Source organism: Falco naumanni, chromosome 12 (genome assembly GCF_017639655.2).
Source record: "Falco naumanni isolate bFalNau1 chromosome 12, bFalNau1.pat, whole genome shotgun sequence".
NCBI classification, from domain to species: Eukaryota; Metazoa; Chordata; class Aves; order Falconiformes; family Falconidae; genus Falco; species Falco naumanni.
The window spans coordinates 25,185,577-25,208,834 of NC_054065.1; the positions used below are offsets into that span (position 1 = coordinate 25,185,577).

General features: G+C 45.8%; 1 protein-coding gene across 1 annotated transcript in view; it reads left to right on the top strand.

Annotated features, from left to right (window-relative positions):
• The first annotated feature begins 1,679 nt into the window (after nucleotides 1-1,679).
• TGFB2 (transforming growth factor beta 2) overlaps nucleotides 1,680-23,258 on the top strand; it is a 65,580-nt gene continuing 44,001 nt past the window's right edge. The window contains exon 1 of the mRNA XM_040612006.1: nucleotides 1,680-2,568. Coding sequence (XP_040467940.1) covers nucleotides 2,226-2,568 — 343 coding nt within the window. The 5' untranslated portion in view covers nucleotides 1,680-2,225. The remainder of the gene's footprint in view (nucleotides 2,569-23,258) is intronic.

The following is a 23,258-nucleotide window of genomic DNA, read 5'->3' on the forward strand; positions in this document are numbered from 1 at the left end:
GAAAACCACACTTTTAATTTTGGGGCTGCCGTTGTAGAGCGTCAGAAAAACATCCAAACGTTTTGCAGAAAGGAGGTGGTTCCTGAGATGTGGTCAGCCAGAGAAAGCCTGTGGTGGTGCTGGGCTGGTTTGTGTCTTACGTGATTCTCGTTGTGCTTCCAGATAGATGCCGTTCATCCTGTCGCACTTCTGTTACGTACCTTTACCTGTAATACCGCAGGCAGCGGCCCAGCTGTGCTTCTGAATGCCTGTGGCCCTTCGGGGCCCTCTCATATGTGTTGCTTCACCTCTGGAAACTAAGCAGAGGTTTTTCAGGAGTAGCCTTGTCTCACCCGGGGGGAGGGTGTGATTGGGAACTCCCAGCAAGTAAAACCTGTGCCGATTTAATTTAGATGGGAATACAGGGCTAACAGGGGTGAGGGTGAACAAAAAGGCTGCCTTATGAAGCGGGTAATGTGCAGGGGTGATAAACGGACTGTGAAAGGAAGGCTTTATGCCAGGAAGGTGAGGGATGCCCAGCGAAGTGATGTCCCCAGGGTGGAGGAGGGTGGCTGTGCCCCCTGCAGCCCCCTGGACTGGGCACGATGGAGCCGGTGCTCGTGGCTGCAGCCAAAGGCGGCAGCGGCAGAACCGCGGCCGGGCACAGCCCGAGCGTTTGGGGCTGGAGGGCTCCGTCAGGTGCAGGCGAGGATGTACCTGCTCGCTGCGCCAGGAGGGGCGACCCCGGGGCCGGAGCAGCGCCCCGCATCTCCCCCACCTCCCTGCCGGACAGGCAGCACCGGCGGCCTGGGGGGGCGGGGGGGGACAGGCACCGCTGGCGGGGGGGGGGGGGACGACACAGCATCGCCCCGGCCCCGAGAGGCGCCGTTCTCCCGCAGGGCGAGGGTGCTGCTGCCCCGTGGCTTTGGGAATGGGTGCGGGAGGCGGTGACGCCTTTCTTCGAAAAACCAAATAATAACGCTGCTGAGGACGCGGCTGGCAGGCGCTGGCTGCTCCGGCGGCCGCCCGCCCGGGGCCCGGCCCGCAGCGCATAGGCGGGCGGCGGGGCGCTCCGCTCCCGCAGCCGCTCCACGTCACTTCGCGGCGAGCCGAGCACGTGGGGCGGGGAGCCCGTATAAATCTCCCTCTCCCTGCGCGGCCGTGATGTTATCTGCTGGCACCCGTCCCCTCCGCGCAGGGAGAGCCGAGGGGCCGGGGGCGGCGGGCGGGGGGCGCCGGGCGGAGCGCTAGAGCGCCGGGAGCTGCGCGCCGGGGCCAGCCCCAGCCCCGCGGGGGAGCCCGGGGGGGGAAGAGCGGCCGCCGCGCCGCGGCCAGCCCCGCTCCGCGCCCGCCATCGGCGGAGGCTCTCGGGGCGGCGGCGCTGCCTCGCCGAGCGCGGCGTGGGGTTGGCGCTCCGGCGGGCGGAGGAAGAGGAGGGAGCTGGAAAGAGCTCTGGGCCCGGGCGGGGGTGGGCCGGTGCATGCGGCGCGGGGCGCACGCAGCAGCCTGCGGGACGCGGCCGGCCGGAGGATCGGATCGCCGCTCGCCGCCGCCGCGGGGCCGAGGGGCCGCCGCCTGCCACTCCGCCGGGCCGCGGGGGCCGGGGCTGGGCGCCGCCGGGCGCACACGTGCGCGGCTCTGCCGGCGCCGCCGCGGGGGCTGAGCGCCGGGCGCGGGGCGGTGCCGCCGCCGCTGCCGCTGCCCCGGGAGCCGCGGGCGCCGCGGGCGCACGGCGGGGCTGAGCACCGCGCCGGCACCTCTGCCCCGCCGGCTGCGGCAGCGCCCTGCGATACCCGTCGCCGCTCCCCCCTCCTTCTTTCCCCTTTTTCTCTCCCGTTTTTTGTTTTCCAGCCCGCTCCGCCGGCGCGCTGAGAGCAGGCTCGCGCCCGTTTACTTGATTCGCAGGTTTGTTTTATCTCTTTGGGGTTGGTGGGGGGTTTTTTCCTCCCCTTTTTTTGCTGCCCGGCTCACTCCACCCCCGAATTTTATCTAGTTGTAGCAACTTGCTGCTTTTTTTTTTTTTTTTTTTTAATTATTATTCGTATTTTTTTCACTGACGCCTCCCGTGCGTTTTTCGATTGCGAGTCGTCCTTGCAGTCCGGTTTTTAACTGCATTTTGTCTGCAGATCTTCCCTTTGTTTGCACACATCCCCTTTTTATTTTTAATTTTTTTTTCCTTCCTCGTTGTTGTTGTTCGTTGTTAAAGTCACTCTTTTTTTGGGGGGCGCTGTATTTAAACACTTAAAATGCACTGCTATCTCCTGAGCGTGTTGCTCACCGTGGATCTGGCCACCGTGGCTTTCAGCCTGTCTACCTGCAGCACCCTCGACATGGATCAGTTTATGCGCAAGAGGATCGAGGCGATCCGGGGGCAGATCTTGAGCAAGCTGAAGCTCACCAGCCCCCCGGACGAGTACCCCGAGCCCGAGGAGGTGCCTCCGGAGGTCATCTCCATCTACAACAGCACCAGAGACCTGCTGCAAGAGAAAGCCAACCACAGAGCTGCCACTTGTGAAAGGGAGAGGAGCGACGAGGAGTATTATGCCAAAGAAGTTTACAAAATAGACATGCAGCCTTTTTACCCCGAAAGTAAGTTCCCTGTGTGCATGCATGTGTGCGTAATTTCGCCCCCGAGGCTTGGCAGTGCCCAGCACCTTCAAAAACCAGCCCCGTGCATCTTAACCTGCTGCCTTTGCTGGGTTCGCTCCTGTCCTCAGCATCTCTTAGCTGGTGGCTTCCAGGGTTCTGTTTAGGTGGTGGGATAGACATGTATAGGCTGGGGGGCTGGGGGGGTTGGGGGGGTCAGCCGTCTCCCCAGACTCACGAGGCTTCGGATCCCCTTTCCAGTCCCCGAGGAGTCCCCAAAGGTGCCTCTGCTTCGCACCACCGCGTACCTGAGGGAAGCACTCCCACCGCCCAGGGTCCCGCTCCCCCCCCAGCGCTGGGTCGAGTTCCCCCGCAGCACCGTGTGCAGCCTCCAAAAAGAGCCAATATCTTTCCACTGCTGTTGTTTCCCTTGGAGTGTCTGGATCGGGCAGGTTTCCATCTCTCCATAACTGAAAAGAAAAGGAGGTCTTTGAAAAAAAAAAAAAAAAAAAAAAGTTACCGGCTCCTCTTCTGCCTGTGCCCCTCCAGCACACTGTCCCGCAGACCGCTATTCAGGTTGGTGCTGAGAGAGGACAGAGGCGCTGACAGCCTCCCTCCTCTTCCCACTTTAACTAGCCTCCCGCTCCAGTTCATGGGCGCTTTCATTTCAGGTACAGGAAAAGTTTTCCCTTCTGGGTAGCCTCGGTTCTTGGAACCTGTCTCAGCCCGTCTGCCTTTTGCTGTTTTTAACGACCTTCTGGTGATCCGTGCCACGTTTTGTGAGGGGGGGAAAAAAAAAGGGGGGTGGGTGGGTGTACAAATGCTCTGTGCTGCCCGAATCCACTTAGAATGATTAATAATCGTAATGATGTGCCTTTTTTTGTTTTGGTAGTGAAGTTTAAGTGTATAGAAAAAAAAAAAAAAAGGAAAGGAAAAGCAGTGCACTCCCTTAAAAGAATCCAGATCATCATCATACTGAGGAAAGTGAAATACCAGAAGCAGAAAATAACTCCAGTGTTTGCATATCCAAAACCTAGTCCCTACTCTTTTCATTTAGGTCGCTTTTCTCTCTCTTCCCTCCCCCGCCACTTGAGATGCCCTATATACTAGCTGTCTGTTTTTGAAAAGCGCATACCTCTTGCTTAAATAGATAATGCAGCCATCTTGGTAACTTTATCCTAGAGTTTCTAATTGCATTTTCCCCTTATTTATTTTTAGTTTAGCAAGTTGTAGATTTGGGGCTTGCTCCGTCTTGCATGTGATAGTCCTAGGATGCCAGCCAAGGTATCTGAACCCCACGCTCGGTGCAGCTGCCTCCCTTTCTTCCTTTATTCTTAAATGACAGCATCAGGTACAGGACATCCTGGCAGTCAGAGCCATTTTATTATTGTAATTATGGCACCATCCTTAATAGCCATGGTAAATACACTCCGCCCTTGTTACCCTGGGGGAAGAAATACTTTTTGGAAAAAAAAAGAAAAGAAAAGAAAATTATATTTGGAGCCAAGTGGGTATGAGCAGAGTGGTTCAGTATAACTCATAGCCGTGGTGAGAACACGTAAGTCATGCCTGTTTTCCACGTTGATATAATGTGGGATTTTGCTCGTGGTTTTGGTGGGAGTCGGCACTTTGTTTTGAGACCTGTCAGATCGTGCCCTGAGCAGAGGAATGAACACCTATGGGCAAAGGTTGGGAAGGCTGGTAGCAGTGCCTTGGCTTGTGGAGTTGACCCTGTAACGGGGAGTCTCTGAGAATTGTAAAATGCATCCGTCCCGAGCGTATCTGTCCCCTGTTCCACGCATGAGCAAACTACAAAGAACCGATAGTCCGAAAGGCAGCTGCGTACTTTCCAGAAAATTAAAATATCTGTGGTGTGTGACTTGGATGGTGTTGACAAAAGAGGATCTATTTTTAAAATGTTGTTAGAGGCCAGATTTGTGCTAAAGTATCGATAGAAGTTTTGGAAGAGCAAAGGAGATTGCAGGTATCTACCAACAGAGTGCATCAGACGTTTGGGATCGGAGGGCCAGTTAGCAGCAGATCCAGTACTACTACTGTGCAAGGGCTGTCGCTAACATCAGAGTAAGTAGGTTAACTGTTTTTCCACTGCTCTCTAGTTTTACTGGATGGAGCGAACCTTTCCAAAAAAGACAGAAAGGAAGAAATCGCTCCACCATATTTTAAAGGAGGAAATTGAAAGCGCAGCTCTGGCGGCCGCGGGCACTTTCTCCTAGACGTATCGGAGTGAATTTTTTTAACTCTACGGTTTCTGCTGCATTGGAGGGAGGCAGGAGGGAGAAGGGGATCAGTGTGAACACACTGGAGGTCAAAAGCAGCTGGATGGAAGGCATGGGAAAGATCAGTGGTTCAGTTTTTACCGCAAGTTGTTAGCGTTCAGTAACTGACTACAGCCCAAGTATTACAAATATGCTCTAATTATACTCATAGTCAGCAATATATCACTACAGATCGGTGATAGGTCTTCGTGGGGCATTTTTTAAAGTTCAGACTAAATATTTTTAGCAATGAGGAGATTTAAAAGGAAAACTATAAGAGATATTGTATATACCCTAAGGCATATTTTGTCTTAAATATTATCCTTGGCCAACTGTACTGTATAAATACAGTAAATATGAATAGAACTGGCAAGATGCCAATCTCCTGGGATGAATTTTAGTCAAGAAGGTATTTATGGGATATAAATAATACTGTGTCAACATTTAAAGAAGGGATCTGATTAGTTTTGAATTTATTCATATTAATCTTTTCACATGCTGTTAGTTTAAGGCTCAAAGTAAAGTTATGCTAAGGTTTACTGATAGTTTGCGCTGAGGAAGTAAGGGGGCATCTGGCCTCTGGCTTGACAGTCCACTTGAGGTTAAAGACTCATCAAGTCAGAATATATGTGGAAATTGAGTGAGTCAGAGACTGCCGGACTCGAAACCAACAGATGTGAAAAGTAGTGGTGGAAGAAAATACTACAAAGAGGTTTGGAAAAACCAACAAGCTTTTGTCTGTCCAGCATGCCTGCCTGTGTTGTGCTCGTGACAGCATGGATTAGATACTGAAAGTCTGAATCTCTCCTAAGTCCAGTTGGCAGGCAGAAGTGGAGTTGTTTTATGGAGCGCTTTCAAGAGGGGGGTGGGATATGGAAGCTGAGCACAGCATCAGAGAGAGTTCACGCGTGTTCTGTGCCGAGGCAGTTACCTGAGTAGGTGCTTAATACTGATTCCTGTGAAAGCTGGATCATGTTAGAAGTTTATTACTTGTCAGCTCTTCATTGATTATCTAGGGCCTGATACTTCAGTTATTTATTTGAGGCTGGGTGACAGTTGCCATTACAGTGACAATAAACAAATTTAATGCCAGCACAGTTAAGGATTGTGAATTGTAATACTACCGCATAAAGGGGATGCTCGAGAAAAACAGGCAACACGTGTATGTGGGGACTGGCACCTAGTTCTTCATTCCTGGCAATTTTTATGTCAGTTAATGAGCTGGTTGGTACTGATGAGTTCATGCTAATACAGGTAAATTTTTAAGTTTTCTGCATTCTTGGAGATAAGTCTGCAAGTACTCGGTAGCCTAAGAACTCACAGTTCTCCTGGGTTTGAGCCTGGCTTTGAGCAGATTTTAAACTACTTTGGTATGAAGGAGCCCCTACGCGTTCCAGCCTGAACTGGGTGGTAGGCTTAGTCTTCTCAGGAGCTCTGGACCATGAATATTGCTTTACATAGACTGTAGTTCTGCTGAATATTCGCCTCATGAAAGACAACATTATAAACTGGCTGGGCACAATGACATGCTTCTACTTTAACAAGGACGTGATTTACCGGCATTTATATGTACGTGGACTCCTTGTCTTCAGGGTACCAGAATTACTCATGCAGGAGCAGCCATGCTCCGCATCTGCCAGCATCATTACTACAATGTTACCAGCTACTGCTGCACAGCTTGTGTGTGTTTACATTTAGCACAACACAGAACTTAATCTTTTAGGATTTCCTGTGCTGTTAATGATATGGAAACCATCTCGGAAGGAACGCCTTATTTTAAGACCTTCTAGCTATACTGGCCCAATGGTTGTGCTCTGGAGCACCTCTTGTAAGAGGTGTTTGCAGACAGAACCTGAAGCAATGCAAAGGTTCCCCCGAGGAGAGAGGTGGGAGGAATATTTCCTTACTGCTTGTTCATGAATGCAGTCATATTGCAGTCATCCTAGGTGATGATGAAAAACCCAGGAAACTGTGAATGGCTTTGAAAAAGGGCAGGGTAATTTTTGGGACAGTAGTCCTCCACATGCTATGAGGGATAATAAAATGTCATGCTGTGGTGCACTCACGAAGGGCAGCTAAAGTCAAAGAGAGCTCTCTTCTTCCACTCCCACTCGTACGGAGCAGATGGTGGGGTGCACTACTTGTGTTCCCTGCCTGCCTTCTGAATCACCAGCGACTTGCTGTAAGCAAGGTGACAGGCTCGGAGACGGGGAGGTCTGCAAGCTGGTCTGGCAAGGTACGTGGTCCCCCACTTTCTTCCAGAGGATGAAGCCTACAGGAAAGCAGAACACCCATGGCCCCTCTCTTTTAACACTGCAAGGTCGGAAGACCTGCAAGACAGAAATGTCAGTCTGTATTGCTGAATTCTTTGTCTCTGGTGTCTGTTGTAAAGAGGCACTTTTGCTCTAATTTGCTGAGTGAAAGAGTTAGATGTGCATTGCTGCCCTGCCGCTCCCCACCTCCCAGCCCACTGGCAGTCTTAATTGTTTTATGGTCCCACAGACCTATCTGGAAGTGTGTCTTTGTCTTCTGCTCATGGCTGGAGATACACAGAGAGTACCCAGAGCTCATGGCACTCTTGCTGGCTCCACTTAATTGCAGGACTGGGTATGAGCAGGCGATTTTGTGAAGAAAGTGGAGCATCACCTTCATTAGCTGCTGGTTTTAGCCTTGCTTATCCTTGGTGCGCTGCGTGAGAACGGTAGCGGTCATCAGGATGGCTGTGTTACTTCAAAGTTACTACTTCCAGTGTTTTGCTGTCAGTTTGAAATTCCTGCCTGCACCAGAGCTGAGCAAAAAGATGAATGAGAACTCCTGGCTGTCGTCCTTGGTGAGCTTCTTCAGCACCATTCTGAAATATGCGGGGAGCTTCACACACATGAATGGACTCATTAACATTAAGGCTCTGTGTATGCCTAATTAGCTTCCTTAATTGGGGCCCGGTTTATGGTGCATTTGCAGGGATGGACAAAGCCAGACAGTTCAAATCCCTCTCGCTGTGTTGAAATCTGTCATTTGGGCATTGGAGCCCAGTGAGAAGGAAATGCTTTACAGGATTTTTGTAGAGAGGCAAGAAGAGGCTCTGCAGTGCTCCCGTGATCCCGAAGAAGGCTGACGCTGCTGGGCAGCTGGCTTCTTTGCGTTTGCAGTGTCTGTGCTAGACTGCTCCTGTATTGCAGATAAAGAGAGGAACCCCAGGGGATGGTGACAAAACGAGTCATGAGCGAACACACACAAATGTTTCCGTTCCTGTTGTGAAACCACATGCTAAATGTTTTCAAGCAGGCAGTTTTTAGCTTGAGGATGATACGCACCCCAGGTGTTATTTAATGTAATACTGTGATGGATGTTTCTGCTGATTTGTTTAGACTAAAAAGTTTGGTTTGGTCATTTGTTTAGGGAAAGTACATCCTGCCTTCAGCCACAGGCTGTTGCATGTATCCTTTCGAATCTGTGATGTGGACAAGTAGGTGCCTAGCTCCAGTGTCGCTGTCAGTTGGCTTCCTGCGGTGGTCTTTCAGAAGATCCTTTTCAGAAGCAGCTATGTTTCTTCTTAAAACAGCTCCCCCACTCTTGTCCTCACTGTCCTTGCTGCTGATAAGCAACTGCAGCTGGGCACCCAACTATACAAGACATACGGCTGCACGGTGTAAAGGATAAACTTCAAAGATTTGTCTGAGACAAGAGGATGAGGAGTTGGGAAAAAAAACCAAAACCTTAGCATAAAGGGTTGTGGTTTATCTCCTTGCAGTGGGGCCATTCATTTTTTAATTTCTGAATGGCTCATGAGCATGTTTAGTACTGCTGTTCTCTTACCTCGAATGGCACAGGGTTGGCCCTGGAGAAATGAAGTGCTAGACCTGGCTTCGTTAGACCTGTCTGGTGAGCAGCTTTTTACAAGTTTCTGGTGCTCTGCAGGTTGGTCCAGAGTAGAGAAATTGCCTCTTTGGGTAGCATAGTGTTCTCTAAACCAGCCAGGCTCTCCAAAGGGAGCCACACGGCGGTTCACACATGCGTGCTGCTTGGAAAGCTCCTGGCTCCTTGCAGACGAGGACTGGTGGGATGAGTTTAGGCAGCAGCACAGAGAGACTGCTCGTTCACTGTGGAAAGACAGGCTCTGCTGAAATAGACCTTGTGTTGCTGTTTGGGTTCTCTGGCATCCATGTTCGGTTTCCAGGAGATGCTAGACCTCACAGGCATTCCTGCAGCAGGCTTATGGCTGAGAGTGTGGAGAGGATCTTTAGAACATCTCTCTCTCATTCAGGTTTTAGTTTGGACAGTGAGCGAGGATTCCTTTTCATTTAATCTGTGATGCTTATTGACGTATTCAGGATCTTCAGGACTGTAGAGCTGAGCCTTTTCCTATTGAAAGCCCCTCAAAGCAGGAGCCTCTTTTTTTTGTTACATAAGACCTAGCACAGTGTGATGCTGACTTCAGAATATTATCAATAACTGTATAAAGTATAAATAAGTTGTCCTCGTAGATGAAAATGCTTTGAGCTGGAGGTTGGACTTGATGTCCCTTCCAACGTGAATTAGCCTGCGATCCTTGTAATAATACATTTTAATACAAGAAAAATAATGCATGGTGTTTCAGCTTCCACAGGGTGGTCTTGATGAAGGTGTTACCAAATTTCTAAAGATGTGGTGTTTTCTGTCAGTCTCATGTTTGTGCCTCCACTGTACGTTTCTTGCACCAGAACAATGTTCTTCTCTCCTTCTGCACCCATTTTTCTTCCACTTTTCTTGTGTGACTGTTGCTTTTCAAATAAGCATGGTAGGTTGCATGAAAAGAGACTGCTTTATTACACTTCAGCAAAAGCTGTGGCATTGTTTTAGGCGAACTGAGATGGGGGAAAAGGGAAATGTTGTGACACTGACCTCTCACTTTGCTTGTTTGGCTCCTTCCCACCATATCTAACCCACACTGCACTGACAAATATCACATCTGTCTTGACAGGCAAGTTCACAAATAACCATTCATTCATAACTTGGAGCTGCTGTAAGACTCCTTATGGGTTGCTTAATCTGACAGTTGTGCATTTGAGCAGACTTTGAAGAAAAGACTTTGCAGAATGACCGTAAGTTCAGTCTGACTTTGTGAAAACTAAGAGGGAGGTCTTGCGTGAAAGAGGATACTGTACTTAAGGATGTGTGTGTGTGTGTGTGTGTGTGCATGCATGCACACATGCGTGTGCATATATTTAAGAGCATTAAAACATCTGTTGTTGCCAAAGCCTGGATTGGAATGTTCTGGGAAAGATAATTTAATTTTTAGCTTCTGGATTCATTTCAGTGATGGTAATTTCAACACTTCCTGGGGAGAGTCTATCAGTGGTTATGTGCATCAAATGCAGCAGTAAATCTGTCATTCTTTCCATTTCAGTTTTTCAGGCTTACAACTTCGTTATTTTTCCCTGTTTGGCTGGTGTTAGTATCCAATGTTTTCCCTGGCTTCATCTCTTTTAAACCCCTGCCTTGAATTTTGAATTTAAAAAGGCGAGCTAAGCCTGTTGAAGTTCCTTCTCTTGTTTTTGTTTACGTATAGCATTTGCAATTCAGCAGCTAGCTCAGCTGAAACAGTGATGGTAACTTACCTTTACCATAGTGATGACTGAAAAGATAGGAATCAGAACATGTTGGGTTTCATTCCTTGGGATGGGAAAAAAACAACCAACCCACAAAAAAACCCAGCCCTGTGGGTGGACTTTATACTCAGGAGGCTGAAAAACTAATAGATATTAACAGCACTGACTCTTTTTTTTTTGAAGTGGTCAGAGAGTACCTAGCAGTCCCGTGTTTCATGAAGGCTTCTGTGCAATAGTAATTAGTAATCCTCAGCCCACTGTTGTGTTTCCAGATGATCTCCAATACCCCAAACTGATCAGAGAGTAGTCTTTGCTTACGTGAGTGGGCATTGTCCAATATACATAATATATTCGGTGGGGGGCTTTGCACAAACAGTCATAAAGACCTTCTCTAGGACTGCCAAGATGTACACTAGGAAGAACACCCGCAGGTCTTTCCATCTTCCAAGTGACATGTGAAAACAATGCAGCAAATTTACCTTCTTCATACGCAGGAGTGGGTTGAAATGATGGCAGAAGTGGCTGGCAGGCACAGCGTGGTCAGGGTCTGGCACTCAGCAGAGCCTGTGGCAGGTTGCTGCTCCTCTGCTGGGTCCCAGGGGTGGCCCAGGTTAGCAGAGCTGAGGGATGTCACTGCTCCCCGTGAACACGGCAATGGAGGGGCAGCTTGGCCCTTTGTGTCGCAGTTCCTGGTCTTCCTTCAAGGGTTTGATGCAGGAATTGATCCAGTTGGCTGGATAATACCAAAGCAGAGCACCTTAGTGAATACCTAGTAAGCAAAATTGATGGATGCCAGGTGTCAGGTCCACCAACACGTGCAGTATCGGCAGCTCATGTCTTTGTCCAAATGCCTACAGGCAGTATAGGGGATGTTTGCCCTCAGGGAAGGGTAAGTGATATACTGTATACTCCAGTATGATAGGATGTTTTAAACTGCCTCGAGATGTGTTGGATCCCTGCAGATCCTTGGTGTTCTCATTCTCACCCAATCTCTGAGATCCAGCCCAGTTTTCTTGGCTGTTGCAGTTGGCTCTGGGCCTCCCTGGCAGAGCAAGGGCCGTATATGTCTTGGGCCAATCACTGCTCTATACTCCAGTTTTTCCTGATGCACACTTTGGAAGTGAAGTAGCCGCATTTCAACATTGAGGTATGCTGAAAGATGTCTGTACATTCCATTTGTTGTGCTTGTTGTGTGTTTATCTAGCATATAATGGCAGGCTATTGCAGCAAACGTACATACAGCTTCAGGTTTGTGAGTGAGGAACAAGTTCCAGCTTTCTTGAAAATAAATCTGCTGTTCTGATCTGGTGGTGTGATAGGAACTGAGAGGCTGCCTGCCAGGATATACAGTTTGGAAAGCAAGGGAGCTAAGTGAGCAACTTCATCCCAGTTAGGATGGACTCAGAATAGATGGTTGGGGGTCAGGGCTTTCTCTCCCTCTTCCCATCTGGATTCCCCCATCCCAGATTGCATTTCTCCCCAATGCTAGGAGCCATGTATTTGGAAATTTCACATTCCTCTTTCTAATCAGGGAAGAAAAGAGCCCCGAAAGGATCTAGAAAAAGACATCTTTATAAAGGTGGCCAGAGACTGAGTTACAACAATATCATGTGTCTGAAGGAACTTACCTCCTTCCAAGTTGGAATCCTATTATTTACCCACTTTATTGGGAGACTTAATTTTCTCTGGCTGGAAGTGTATTTGTTGAGGTAGAGTCTGGAAAGGAATCTGCCTCATGCACACTTGCTACAAGGCCAGCTATACATGTGATACGGTCAAACCTTTCCATTTTTCTGCCTTTGAGAGTATGTTCCGCAGATTAAGGGCACTGGTCCAAAGTCTGCTGAAAACACTGGAAGTCTTTCCATTGACTCCAAAAGTCTTTGGATGAGGTATTAAGTGCCATTTCTTTGTTTCAGGGAACAGCCACATCCTCGAGATATGCTGGGACGTATTACTGTAGGTGCTTTCCCTTTTATTGAGTTGCCATTGGAGATATTCTTCTGCATAAGGTCTTGTGAAAAAAAAGGGGGGGGGGAAGAAACACTTTTAAAAATAAACACCTTAGTAGCTTATTGATAGAAGCACTTGATGGCAGATGTCATCTGGGAAAAGCATATGGCAGCAATATGGCAAGAATTGCAGAATGCAGAGAAGGAGGCATGAGTTCATGTCCTGTACTTTGTAGGTATTCCACATCTCCCCCTGTCTAAAATAAATGACCATCTGACTGCAAAGGTCTTGGCAAATAAACATGCCATAATATATCTCTATCATCCTCCCTACAGCGAGTTTTTGTCTAGAAGCTAATCGCTCCACATCCAGAGACTTCTTATAAACACGTGCCAGATCAGACCTCGGCGCCCAGAGCAGGCAAGAATCTGAAGGCTGTGAATAAGAGTGTGGCAAATATCTCTGCGGTAGATGGTAATGATAGGTCAGGGCTAAGCCAACAAGGTGTTTTTGCGTTATCGATAGAATCTTAAAAGTCAGTTCTGAATAGAGCTGGAGCCAGGAGAACAACTTCTGAAAGTCAATTTGCTGCATGATATGTGCTGAATTTACAAGCTGGAAAGCCACGTAGTTTGGGAACAGGAGCTGTGCTTGCAGCATGAAGGTGCATGTGGTTTTACATAAAGCCTCTCTGACTTGATACGTCTCAAAATAACGAGTTAACTTTTGAGGTACGTTTTTTTGCATGGATGAAAAGTTGGAGCAATTTAATTTGAGTCAGTAAAGCTACTCCAGATTTTTCCTTGTGGTGTTGAAACTGGAGTCTGTGCAGTGATTGTTTAGGCAAGCAGAACAGTCATTGTGGCCAGGGTTTTAAGCAGCACCTAAAGGAGTGGTTCCTTTGTAGCCTTTGAGAATCCAGCCTTTTATTCAGATGAAGCCTGACTCAGGTAAATCTGCTTTACTGATTAGAAATGCCCTGAATACTGTTTTGTGTTGTGATTGTACTGCTACTATATACTTTCCAAAGCCTGGGAGGACTCAACATCCACCACAGGTTGTTGGGATTTTGGTTGGTTGGTTGGTTTTAAAAAAAACAAAACAAAAAAAAGCTTGGTTCGTATTTTATCTGTGTGGAACTTCCTATGTCCTGTTGGGATGGGATTCGATCCCAAGCCATTTGACGTGGGTTATGAAACCAAAGGGCTTGATTCTTGTTTAATCTAAGGCAATATTACAATGTCAAGGAGTATGAAGTGTTTTAACATAATGACAGCCAGACCTGTAAGCAGGTTCTGATTGAACACAAATGTTGCCTTACAACTGAAGGAGATGCTCATCTCAGCAGGGGTGGGATGTTCTTCTCAGGGTATAAGGCCCCAGGTCTGTTCACACTCATGGCTAATGACTAATTGATATGATACCGTACTTCTGAAAGGATGAGACTGACATTGCTCTAGGAGGCTTTGAGTTAAGGTAGAACGGACACTTACAGATTAAAAAAGCTGAAAGCCGTCATGGTGGTCTTATGATCTCCCTGCCTGCGTTTTCGAGGCCATTGAATTTTGCTGAATTAATTCCTTTTTGAAGGGGCATTCACACCATGCTTGGTACATCGTTTCAGTGATTAATTACATGCACTAGAAGCAAGCATCTTTGTGTTTTAAGTTGTTCAGCTTCAAGTTCTAGCATTTGGATCTGGTTTAAGCCTTCACTTGCTCTTTTGAAGGCCCGTTATCAAATTTGTGGGCATTGTGCAGGCATCTGCAGGAGAAGCAAGTTTCACGGACAGGAACCGATGTGGCTGAGACCAAGCTCGTGTGGCTGCTGGAAGACCCTGTGGTGAGGCAGCCAGGAGCTCGGCACAGGCTGCTTTACCCGACTTTGAGTGTGTTTCAGATCCATAGGCTGTGATCGAGCCACAGCTCTCTTCAGTTTAGTATGCTGTGCTCCTTGAGGCGCAGCCTAGCTTTTTCAGTTATTCTTACAGTTTCCCTATGAAACTCCTCTACTTTATTCATTTACTGCTGAGATTGTGGACAGCGGTATTGGACATGGTACTTCAACAGTGGCTGTGCCATTAGCAAGTACATGTGTGTTGCAGACTTTGCTCTAATTCAATATTACACAGTTTATGCAGCTAATTTTGGAAGCGCTTTTGCCAGGAGCTCTACAGGGAGAGGTAAAAATTCATGTTTCGGTGATTATCCACCAGGTTTCCCCCCCTCCCCAAGTTCTTTTCAGAGGTGCTGACCCAGGATGGAGTCCCCTGCTTTGTAAGTATGGTCTAGTTTCTCTGTCCTAGAGTTGTATTTTCATATTGATTCTACTGACATTTACATCTTGATGTAAAAGGCTTCAAGTCACTGTATTCGCGATGCATCTATTTGTCACATCCCTATCATTATTTCATCTGCAGTTGGTTAATAATGGTTTAGTTTCCTTCCAGGTGATTAATAAAAATATTAGATAGTAGAGTACAGTAAAATGAGCCTTGTGGGACCTTGTTAGAAGCTTCTCTCTCAGGCTGCATATCATTGTAGTCTCATAAAAAAGCAAAGCTTTGATTCATTTACTGCCGGGCCATGTTGGTGTCCTGTTGTTCCTGTTTCCTAATGAAATCATTATGTGGCATCAGGTTAAATGTCTTGCAGCTACTCAAGTACATTATGTTAAAACAGGGTTCTTACCAACAGGACTGTCGGTGTTACTCACCAAGATACTGGACCAATGACATCTGGTTTTCTTGCTGATGTTGGTTATGCTCCCTTAGTTCCTCTGAGCCTGAGCTGATTCTCATTCCTGCACTTTGTCTATTTTTTCTGGGATCAATAGAAGGTTGACTGTATATGTGAGATAGCATGGGTTGCCCTGTTTAGGACTGTATATTAGCAAATATGTTCTGCCTCAAATCCTTAAGATATTTTCCAGTGTTTCGGATTTATTGAAAGCCAGTTTTAACAATTTAGATAGTTTCTTGGACAGCTCTTTGAAAAGTCTTCATCCAAGTTATCTGGTCTTGCTGGTTTTACAATGTCTGATTGTAGTAGCTGTTTTAAGACCTTCTGAGTTGCTGCTGGAATAAAAAAATGATCATCTTTTCATCTTACGATTGCCTGGCTTTTTTATCTGCAGAAGCACATTTCATATTTCTGCATTATTATGTCAACAGCTTTTATCTTGTAATGGATGAACGTCACTGTTAGGCTTCCTTAGTACTTAAGTAAATCTCATCTTTAAGTTTCTTGGCCATGAAGTTGGTACACCCATTTGATTTTTCTCATCTGTTTTCTGCAGTTCTTATTTTCTGATGTGTAGTGGTTCTCAACAGCTATTACTTCTACTTTTGTTTGTAGTATATAGTTGCATTTTTAAATTTTATCTTCTTATGGTTGCATTTGTTTTCTGTCACAGACAGTTTTCTGACCAGAGTGGTTTTATTTGTTGATGATGGAACTGTGTCATTTCTACCTGTCCACCAAACTAAAATAAGGAGTCTGTAGAAACCAGGTGATCAGAGAGTACCGTGTCTGGGCAGGAACCAGATAAAAAGGTGCGGCCTGACAGAGTGGGTTGCCCTTGTGCTGGTGGGAGCAGTGCCACCCACCACTCCTAACTAGAGCGGAGGAAGTAGGTGGTGATGGGTTATCTAGTGCTCATACAGCTGGCAGCTCTTCCCTCAGAGAAGCAAGGAGCCAGACAGTCCGTGTAAGGTTAGTTCTGTTGCCAGAAGCCATAATTTTGGAAAGCAAACAATGTTTTGGGGTTTCTTTTCCACATTCAATAGCACAGGACGTGGGAGACCTCCAAGTCACTGACTCAGTTTGGTGACTCCGTGTTGCAGAGTAGTTAGTGGAGGTGTTCTTCCTACCCCACCCAGAGGTCTGAGCCCTTAATCTATAAAGAAATCTCAGTTCTGTTCAAAATAGTGTAGAGGGCACGATGGATCATAAATCATCCTAGTAATAGGGACTTAGTAAAAGTACCTTGGAATTAGGAATATATGTACTTAAATAGCATGAGCAGATGCTCTCATTGAATCCATCCTCTAACACTGAATTGGAGCTAACTCTAGCAAGTATCTTCAGGGAACAGTCTGCTTTGACAAGTTACTGTCTAAAAGAGAATGACCAGATATTCAACATCAGTCTTCTCTCTGATAGCCCTGATTTATAGCATGATTTGGGGCTCTTTGTACATGCCATTCTGCAGATGAGCTGCTTCAAGCTTTGTTGTATTGTACTGTTTGTTCTTCAACATGTCATCCTTCCATGTCCATCTCCATAGTAGTCTCTGGGCTCAGTGAGCAGCCACGTTTCTCATGCAGTCCATGAAGCATTTTAGGAGTCTTCAGAAGCCAGCTGCCTGGATGCTTTTGAAGGCAGCTGGGGTGAAAAGTGGAGGAAGGAGTTGAAAGCAGGGCACCTCCACATGGGCAGGCGGGTGTGCAGTTCCTGCATGCAGGCAGCTAGTGCCGCGAACTTCTGCTGGCTGGAGAGTTTTGCCTAAGAGGGGTTTAAAGTCTCTGCTTTTCTGTTACAGTGGACCAGTGTGTAAATAATTTTAATTGTAATTACTATTACAAAGCAGGAAAGATTGCACAGTTTTAATGTGGTTAAAAACTTTCACTTCCCTCTGTAGCTAACAATCATCTATTACCCACTGTCTTTATCTTAATTGTTTAAAGATGCCTGTGCTTTGAGTCTGTGAATCTTAACTTCTCTGCAATGCAAAAAAATGTGCAGTTTTCTTTCACCTTTCCTTCTCCGTTACACTTTTACTTCTGGTATAATTCCCTTTTCTTCTTTATTTTTTCTCCCCAGAGTGAAAGGGTTGGACAATCCAATCTGCTTTTCTTGAAAATGATTTGCTTTCATTTCTTCCTCCAGCCAGGGAATAGTTTGGAAAGGCTGCTCGCTGGACCCTTGGCCGAGCAGGCGGAGGCAGCCAGCTGCGCCGCTTGCCAGGGGAACAGGAGCGCTTCCTGGCAGAGGTGGGGCGAGAGGAGCGGAGCTTGTGCCGCAGGACTTGCTTTTATCTCCTCTGCTCTCTGCAAGGCAGTCCTGAAATTTCCTGACCACTTTTAGAACAGCTGAGCAGTGATGCCCACTGCTTAAAAAAAAATAAAATACAACAACAAAACAAAAAACAAAAGGAGGAGAGACCAACTTGCTGTTATAAATAGCAATAGAATGAAAATACTAATCTGTGCTGGGCAATCCAGTGTGAGTTTCTGTGTGTGTGATTTTGAATACCTAGTAAGGCAAGATGGGTACTCCCATGTGCCTGGCCACCATCACTATCACCTTGTATGAACCCCCTTTTTGTATAGTGGTCCACATGCGATTCTGCTGTTGAGAATAGGATCTAGGTCTCTGTTTTATCCTGTTCCATTATATTTAGTGTATTTAGGGTTGGATGCACGCTGAAATGTTCTGATACCCATATCTTTTTTGGTTTTCTGTTTCTTTTTCAAAGTTCTGGGTATGTTTGGATTTGTGGGTTTGGTTTTGGAGGCCGAGGCATTGCAGAGTACCTGAGCCCTGCTGCTGAGGTGAAGTGTTGAGCAGAAGGAATGCTTCAGCATTGCTTTCTGGCTTTGGGGACCTGCAGACAGGTTGCTGTCAGCAAACTGCAAATGCTTTACTTCGTGGAGTATTCTTTGAAATGAAATTTTGCAGGTTTCCTGGTAAAACCTAATTGAACTTAATTCCTTGGTCTCCATTGTTGCAACCTCGATCAGAAATACATGAGTGAGAAGAATTCTCTTCTAAGCCTCTGAGAAGTTTGGAGGCATCTATCCTCTTTCATGGATTCATCACAGACATGTTGCACAAGAGGTTCCAGTGTGAAAACAGCTTCTAGGGAGAAGATTTTCTGTTACTTGCCTTCCAAGGCTGACATGCCTAAATCTGTCACTATTCTCTTGCTTTCTTCCTAAGGCATTTCAGAGATATCTGGAGATGCCATGGATTCTCCTGCCACCTTCCTAAGTGATGTATTTCTCTATACTGGTTCAGCTTTTGCCATGAACCTTGAGTGAAGTCAGTAAATGATGACAGGTTCCTGGCTTGACCTGAAGCCAAAACGGACAGAACCGCTGGTGACGAAAGGTAATTATCTGAGGGGCTGATAGCCACGATTGCATCAACAGTGATGGGAAACCTCAAGGCAGTACAAAGCCTCAGTATCAGGATGAAACTTCTCTCATCCTTCTGTGCAGTTTTCCCAGGTGGAAGAAACAATCTGTTTGACATACCCAAGAGACTTTGTTTTATCTGCTTTTGTGAAAGTCTGGGGATGGTGAGATGGGCTTTATAAACTTCTAGTTTGGATTGTTGTGATTCATACCCCTCAGGTTGGAAGTGAGAATTGCCGTGTGCTGACTTGACTAAAAGCAGTCAATGCCACCAAGAGCAAATACATCGTGTGTGCTGCGCAAAGGGCGTTTGCTCCTGCAGAGTCTTCCTGGTAAGAATTCACGTTTCTGACTGGAATTGGAAAGTCTGTGAGGGCCTGGGATACTTCTGCCTTAGAGACTTCGTTAACCTCAAGTAAATACCAAAATACCCATCTTACTTTTAGTGTTACGAAGCAGTGGTACTGCTTTTGGGTACAGACAGCTAAGCAGGTAATCATGAGTGCTCTTCGTTCAAGGGCATTGGCAGCTATTCTGTGTTGTTTATAATTTTTTCATCGCTTTTGACAAGGAACTTTAAACTTCTATTGATGTCACCAAAGGAAAAAAAACCTACGTGAAAGCAGTCTTGTTCTTCTATGCTGGAAAAACTGAAAAAAGAGAAAGAAGTTCGCTCTGGATATTCCTTCCCCCTCTGCCTCCCCCCCCCCCCCCCCCCCGCCTTCGTCTTATTGAGAGGTGCTAAGTAAAACATCCATTGGTAGGAACAGTCCAGCTGGGGAGGCTGTAACTGCCCACATTTAGTGAGTCAGGGCTCTCCACAGCTCCTGTAACAGAGATCCTTTTCTTTGCTCCCATTCTGGTCCTGCTAGTGCATCAGCCAACTTTCACCCCGTATTGCAGCTGCTGACAGAGAGGTTTTCTGATGTGTGGAGCCAAGGGCCAACCACAATCTGTCCATGTATTTACAGGGATCATTTCACTCCGGTGGAAGCATGGCCAAATATTTCTTGATAGAAACATGCTGCATCCATCTAACAACACTATCCAATTGAGGCAAAGTGAAGAATGCTGTAATATTTGTAATACAGTAGTTGCTCAAGCCCCAGTGAGAGATCAGGACCCTGTTGCATGAGGCGCTGTCGATCTCGCAGTGCTTTTCCCAGCCCTACAGACCTTCTAAACTGACAAGTCAGATAATGATGCTCTGTGGTATAATCAGCTACAGTGCAAAAGGCAACGTGTGCTCGAAACCAGATACTTTCATGTGATCTCAAATATTTCTTCATGCGATAGAGTTCATCATCTCATGGCTACGCTAGTCCAGCATGCTTACTTCATGTGTCATCCAGTGCTACTGGTGGGTTTTTTTGTTTTGGTTTGGGCTTGTTTGGGTTTTTGTTGGTGGGTTGGGTTTTTTTGTTTGTTTGTTTGGTTTTGGGTTTTTGGTTTTTTGGGGTTTTTATAGGGCCAGACATTAATCTTGGCCTTATAGCCCCAATAGCTATTATTTCTCAGCAGCAGCATGGTGAGTCTGAAAAGAGAAATTAGAGTCAAGAGGGTATTTTCCCAGAAGATTACAACAGTTATAATGGAGGTCAAACTTTTGGCTTCAGCTATTGGACTGTTTCGCTTTAAACTTGAAATGCACGTCAGTGAAAGCAGTAAGTTCAAAGTTTAGTATGAAATAGTGCCAAAGACTAAGGAAAAAAAAAGAAAAAATCATATCATAGTAATTTTAGTAAAACTTCGCCATCACTCTTCACACTGAATATAACTTCTCAAGCAATCTAACAAGCAATCCCAAGATAATGAATCACCACTGGAGGAAAGCACTTCACAACATAACATCCTAGTTTGGGGAATACAAGACCAGGGCATGGAGTATCAGTTATAATTATTTACTGTGTTGTTTTAAGCATGAACTTAATAGTAATACTACAGAGAATTTACTCGTTATACTTGCATTATTACACATTTTAAATATCCTGGTATAAATTCCTTTAACACAAGGCTTATCTCTCTAACTTAAGGATCAGTTATGTTTTATTAGATAGTTGCAGCAAACTTCCAAGTGCATTACCCAGGAAACAGAATGTTTCAAAGAAACATTGTTAAACTTTTAAGTTAATCTGTCTGTATGTCTGTAATTAATAGCATGTAGATGTCATTCCCACAGGAAGGGTTTTAAAAGCCTGTCACTCACTGGCTGCAGTAGGAGCTGTCTGTGTGTGGCAGCTTCAGCTCCGTGCTCCCAGTTGTTACACCTTGCTGCATACTGGGCATGGTTCTGGCTGGCTGGAGGGCAGGTCTGTGGATGTTAGTAGAGTTCCTGTATTGATCTGCATCCTCTGAGACCTGACCCAGTGACGTACATTCTGGAATTACTTTGTATAAAATATCTGATGCATAGAAGTATCGGTAGATACATTAATGAAGCTCAGGCGCGGGAGCTGTTTGCCAACAGCTATCACAGAAGAAACACAGAGCTGGAGGGACTTCAAGAGGCTGCTCCGTTGTTCCTGCATCAGAAGAGGGTGTAGACTGTAGCCACGATATTTCAGATAGATATTTGTGTAACCTTTTCTTAAAGGCTTCCATTCACCACCACAGGTTGCACCACCCTGTGCAACCTATTCTACTGCATCGTCATTATCCTTGACGTCAAAATGTTTTCATGGTATCTAGCATAAACCTTCCTTGCTGCAGCTCAGAATTACTCACGATTTATCCATCATGGAAAATGCATCATTGCCTTGCTTTTTGTGGCAGCTGTGGCCAAATTTACTCGTCAGTCTGTGTTTTATGGCTCTATAGTAATCTCACTCCTCTGCAGCCCCTGGCTGGGTAGATGCTTCTTTTTTAACTAGGAACCACTGACAGCTACTTCCTTAGGGCAGTTTTCCAGTCTTGCAGCCTACCTACTGTATTTTTTTTTGTCAGACCATATCTCCCTCATTTACTAATGGGTGTGTCAGTGTCCAAACTTACTGAAGTCAAGATAAATGTCATCTGTGGTTTCTCCTCTATTTGCAAAGCCTTTTATCCAGTCCTGAAGGCACTTTGGGTTGTTTGGACACTAATTGCTTCTGACAGGTCTATGTGAGCTGTTACTCAACTCCTTGTTTTCTTCCAGGTGCTAACAAATAGTTTCTTTGAATATTTTTCCACTCTTGTTCTGTATTTAATTCTTCACTACTCCTTATTTCCCTCACTCGTGCTCTTTTTTTTTTTTTTTTTTTTTTTTTTAATTAGATTTCATAGGCTGCTCTAGTCCAACCTTCTGGTACTACATACTTGACACTACATTTAAAACTATCTTTTCTTATATGTAAATGTAATTGCTACTAGAAGCAATAAGGAACAGTAAAGTAGATAAGGAATAACGTATTCATTTGTGGCTGATATTTTCAGAAGTTTAGGCAAAGTGTAAAAAACTGTGCATCTGTCCACAGTCCTTTGCATCCAAGGCTGTGCATTGTTAGACCTGTGTTGCTTGTATAAGCAAGGTAGAAGAATGGGGAGAGGGACTGAATGCACCTGTGCCTGGGTCTCTGCTTCTAATTATGGTCTGTGTCAGGGTGTTTTTACATTGTGCTGTGGCCCTTGGTCACTTATTTTGTTTATAGCTTGCTATGTACTTGGAGAAGTGAGACAGACCTTGGGGATCCCTTCTGTCAGAATATACTGCAAACAGTGAACCGAGTTGCTGGCTGTGTGTGAAAGTCACTTGTCAAATTTGAACAGTGTCACAATCATACTTTTTTTTTTTCACTTTAAAAAACAATCCGATGGATGATGAGTAGCATTCTGTAGTATCTTTTACTCAGGGGTCTCCACAGATGTCTACAGGAGGCTATAAAATGAGAAGAAGAGAACTCAGCTCTAACCCTCCTCATCTTGCATTATTATTGTTCATTTTTTCAGATGGAATTAGGATTCGATGCCATTTCAAAAAATGGAAGCTATGAAAAGAATGGAGAAATAGCTTCTAAGCATTTTCTCTCAGGCCTCTATTTTGAAATAACCAAATGAATTAAGAAGTAACTTCTTCATACTCTTTTCAAGAAATGAAAACAAAGCTGTATCATCTTTTGGACTGAGTGTACAACATTGGCTACGTTTGCTGTTCCAGAGCATACAATTTATATTTATGAGAAACATATTCTGGTTTCTTTGGGGTTTGTTTCTTTGGGTAGGGACTGTTCGAAGTTTCATGCCAGCACAGTACCTGGCCCAGATCTCTAGGACAGTGGTGCTTTGTCTCCTGTGACTATTAGTGATTTCTGAGCATCATTTTTTCCAGCAGCCTATATTTGATCCCATACGTTATGTTACTTTGCACATGAGCTCATCTTTTCTACCTTTCCCATCTCTTCCTTTTTGCTTCAAGTCTTGGCTGATTCACTTGCTGTATCCAGGTGTCCTTCCCTCCACCCTTGGGGTAAGTGGCAAGGGAACTGGGGGCATTGTGTTTGCAGTGCTTTAGGCAAGTGGTGCCACAGTTTAACCAGAGATGTGGTTTGTCACACATAGATGCTGTTTACCTAATCATTAGATTAACATTTTGGTAACTTATTTTCAAAATGAACTATATGTTCATGAACTGGATCCTTAGCTGCCAAAACTTAAAGCAGTTGTCCTCGCTGCAGGGGGAACTGCCCTGATTTATTCCAGCTGTGCTGAGGGCAGTCTGCTTGCACTGTATTTCTTTTATTTCCTTTTTGAAGTCAACTG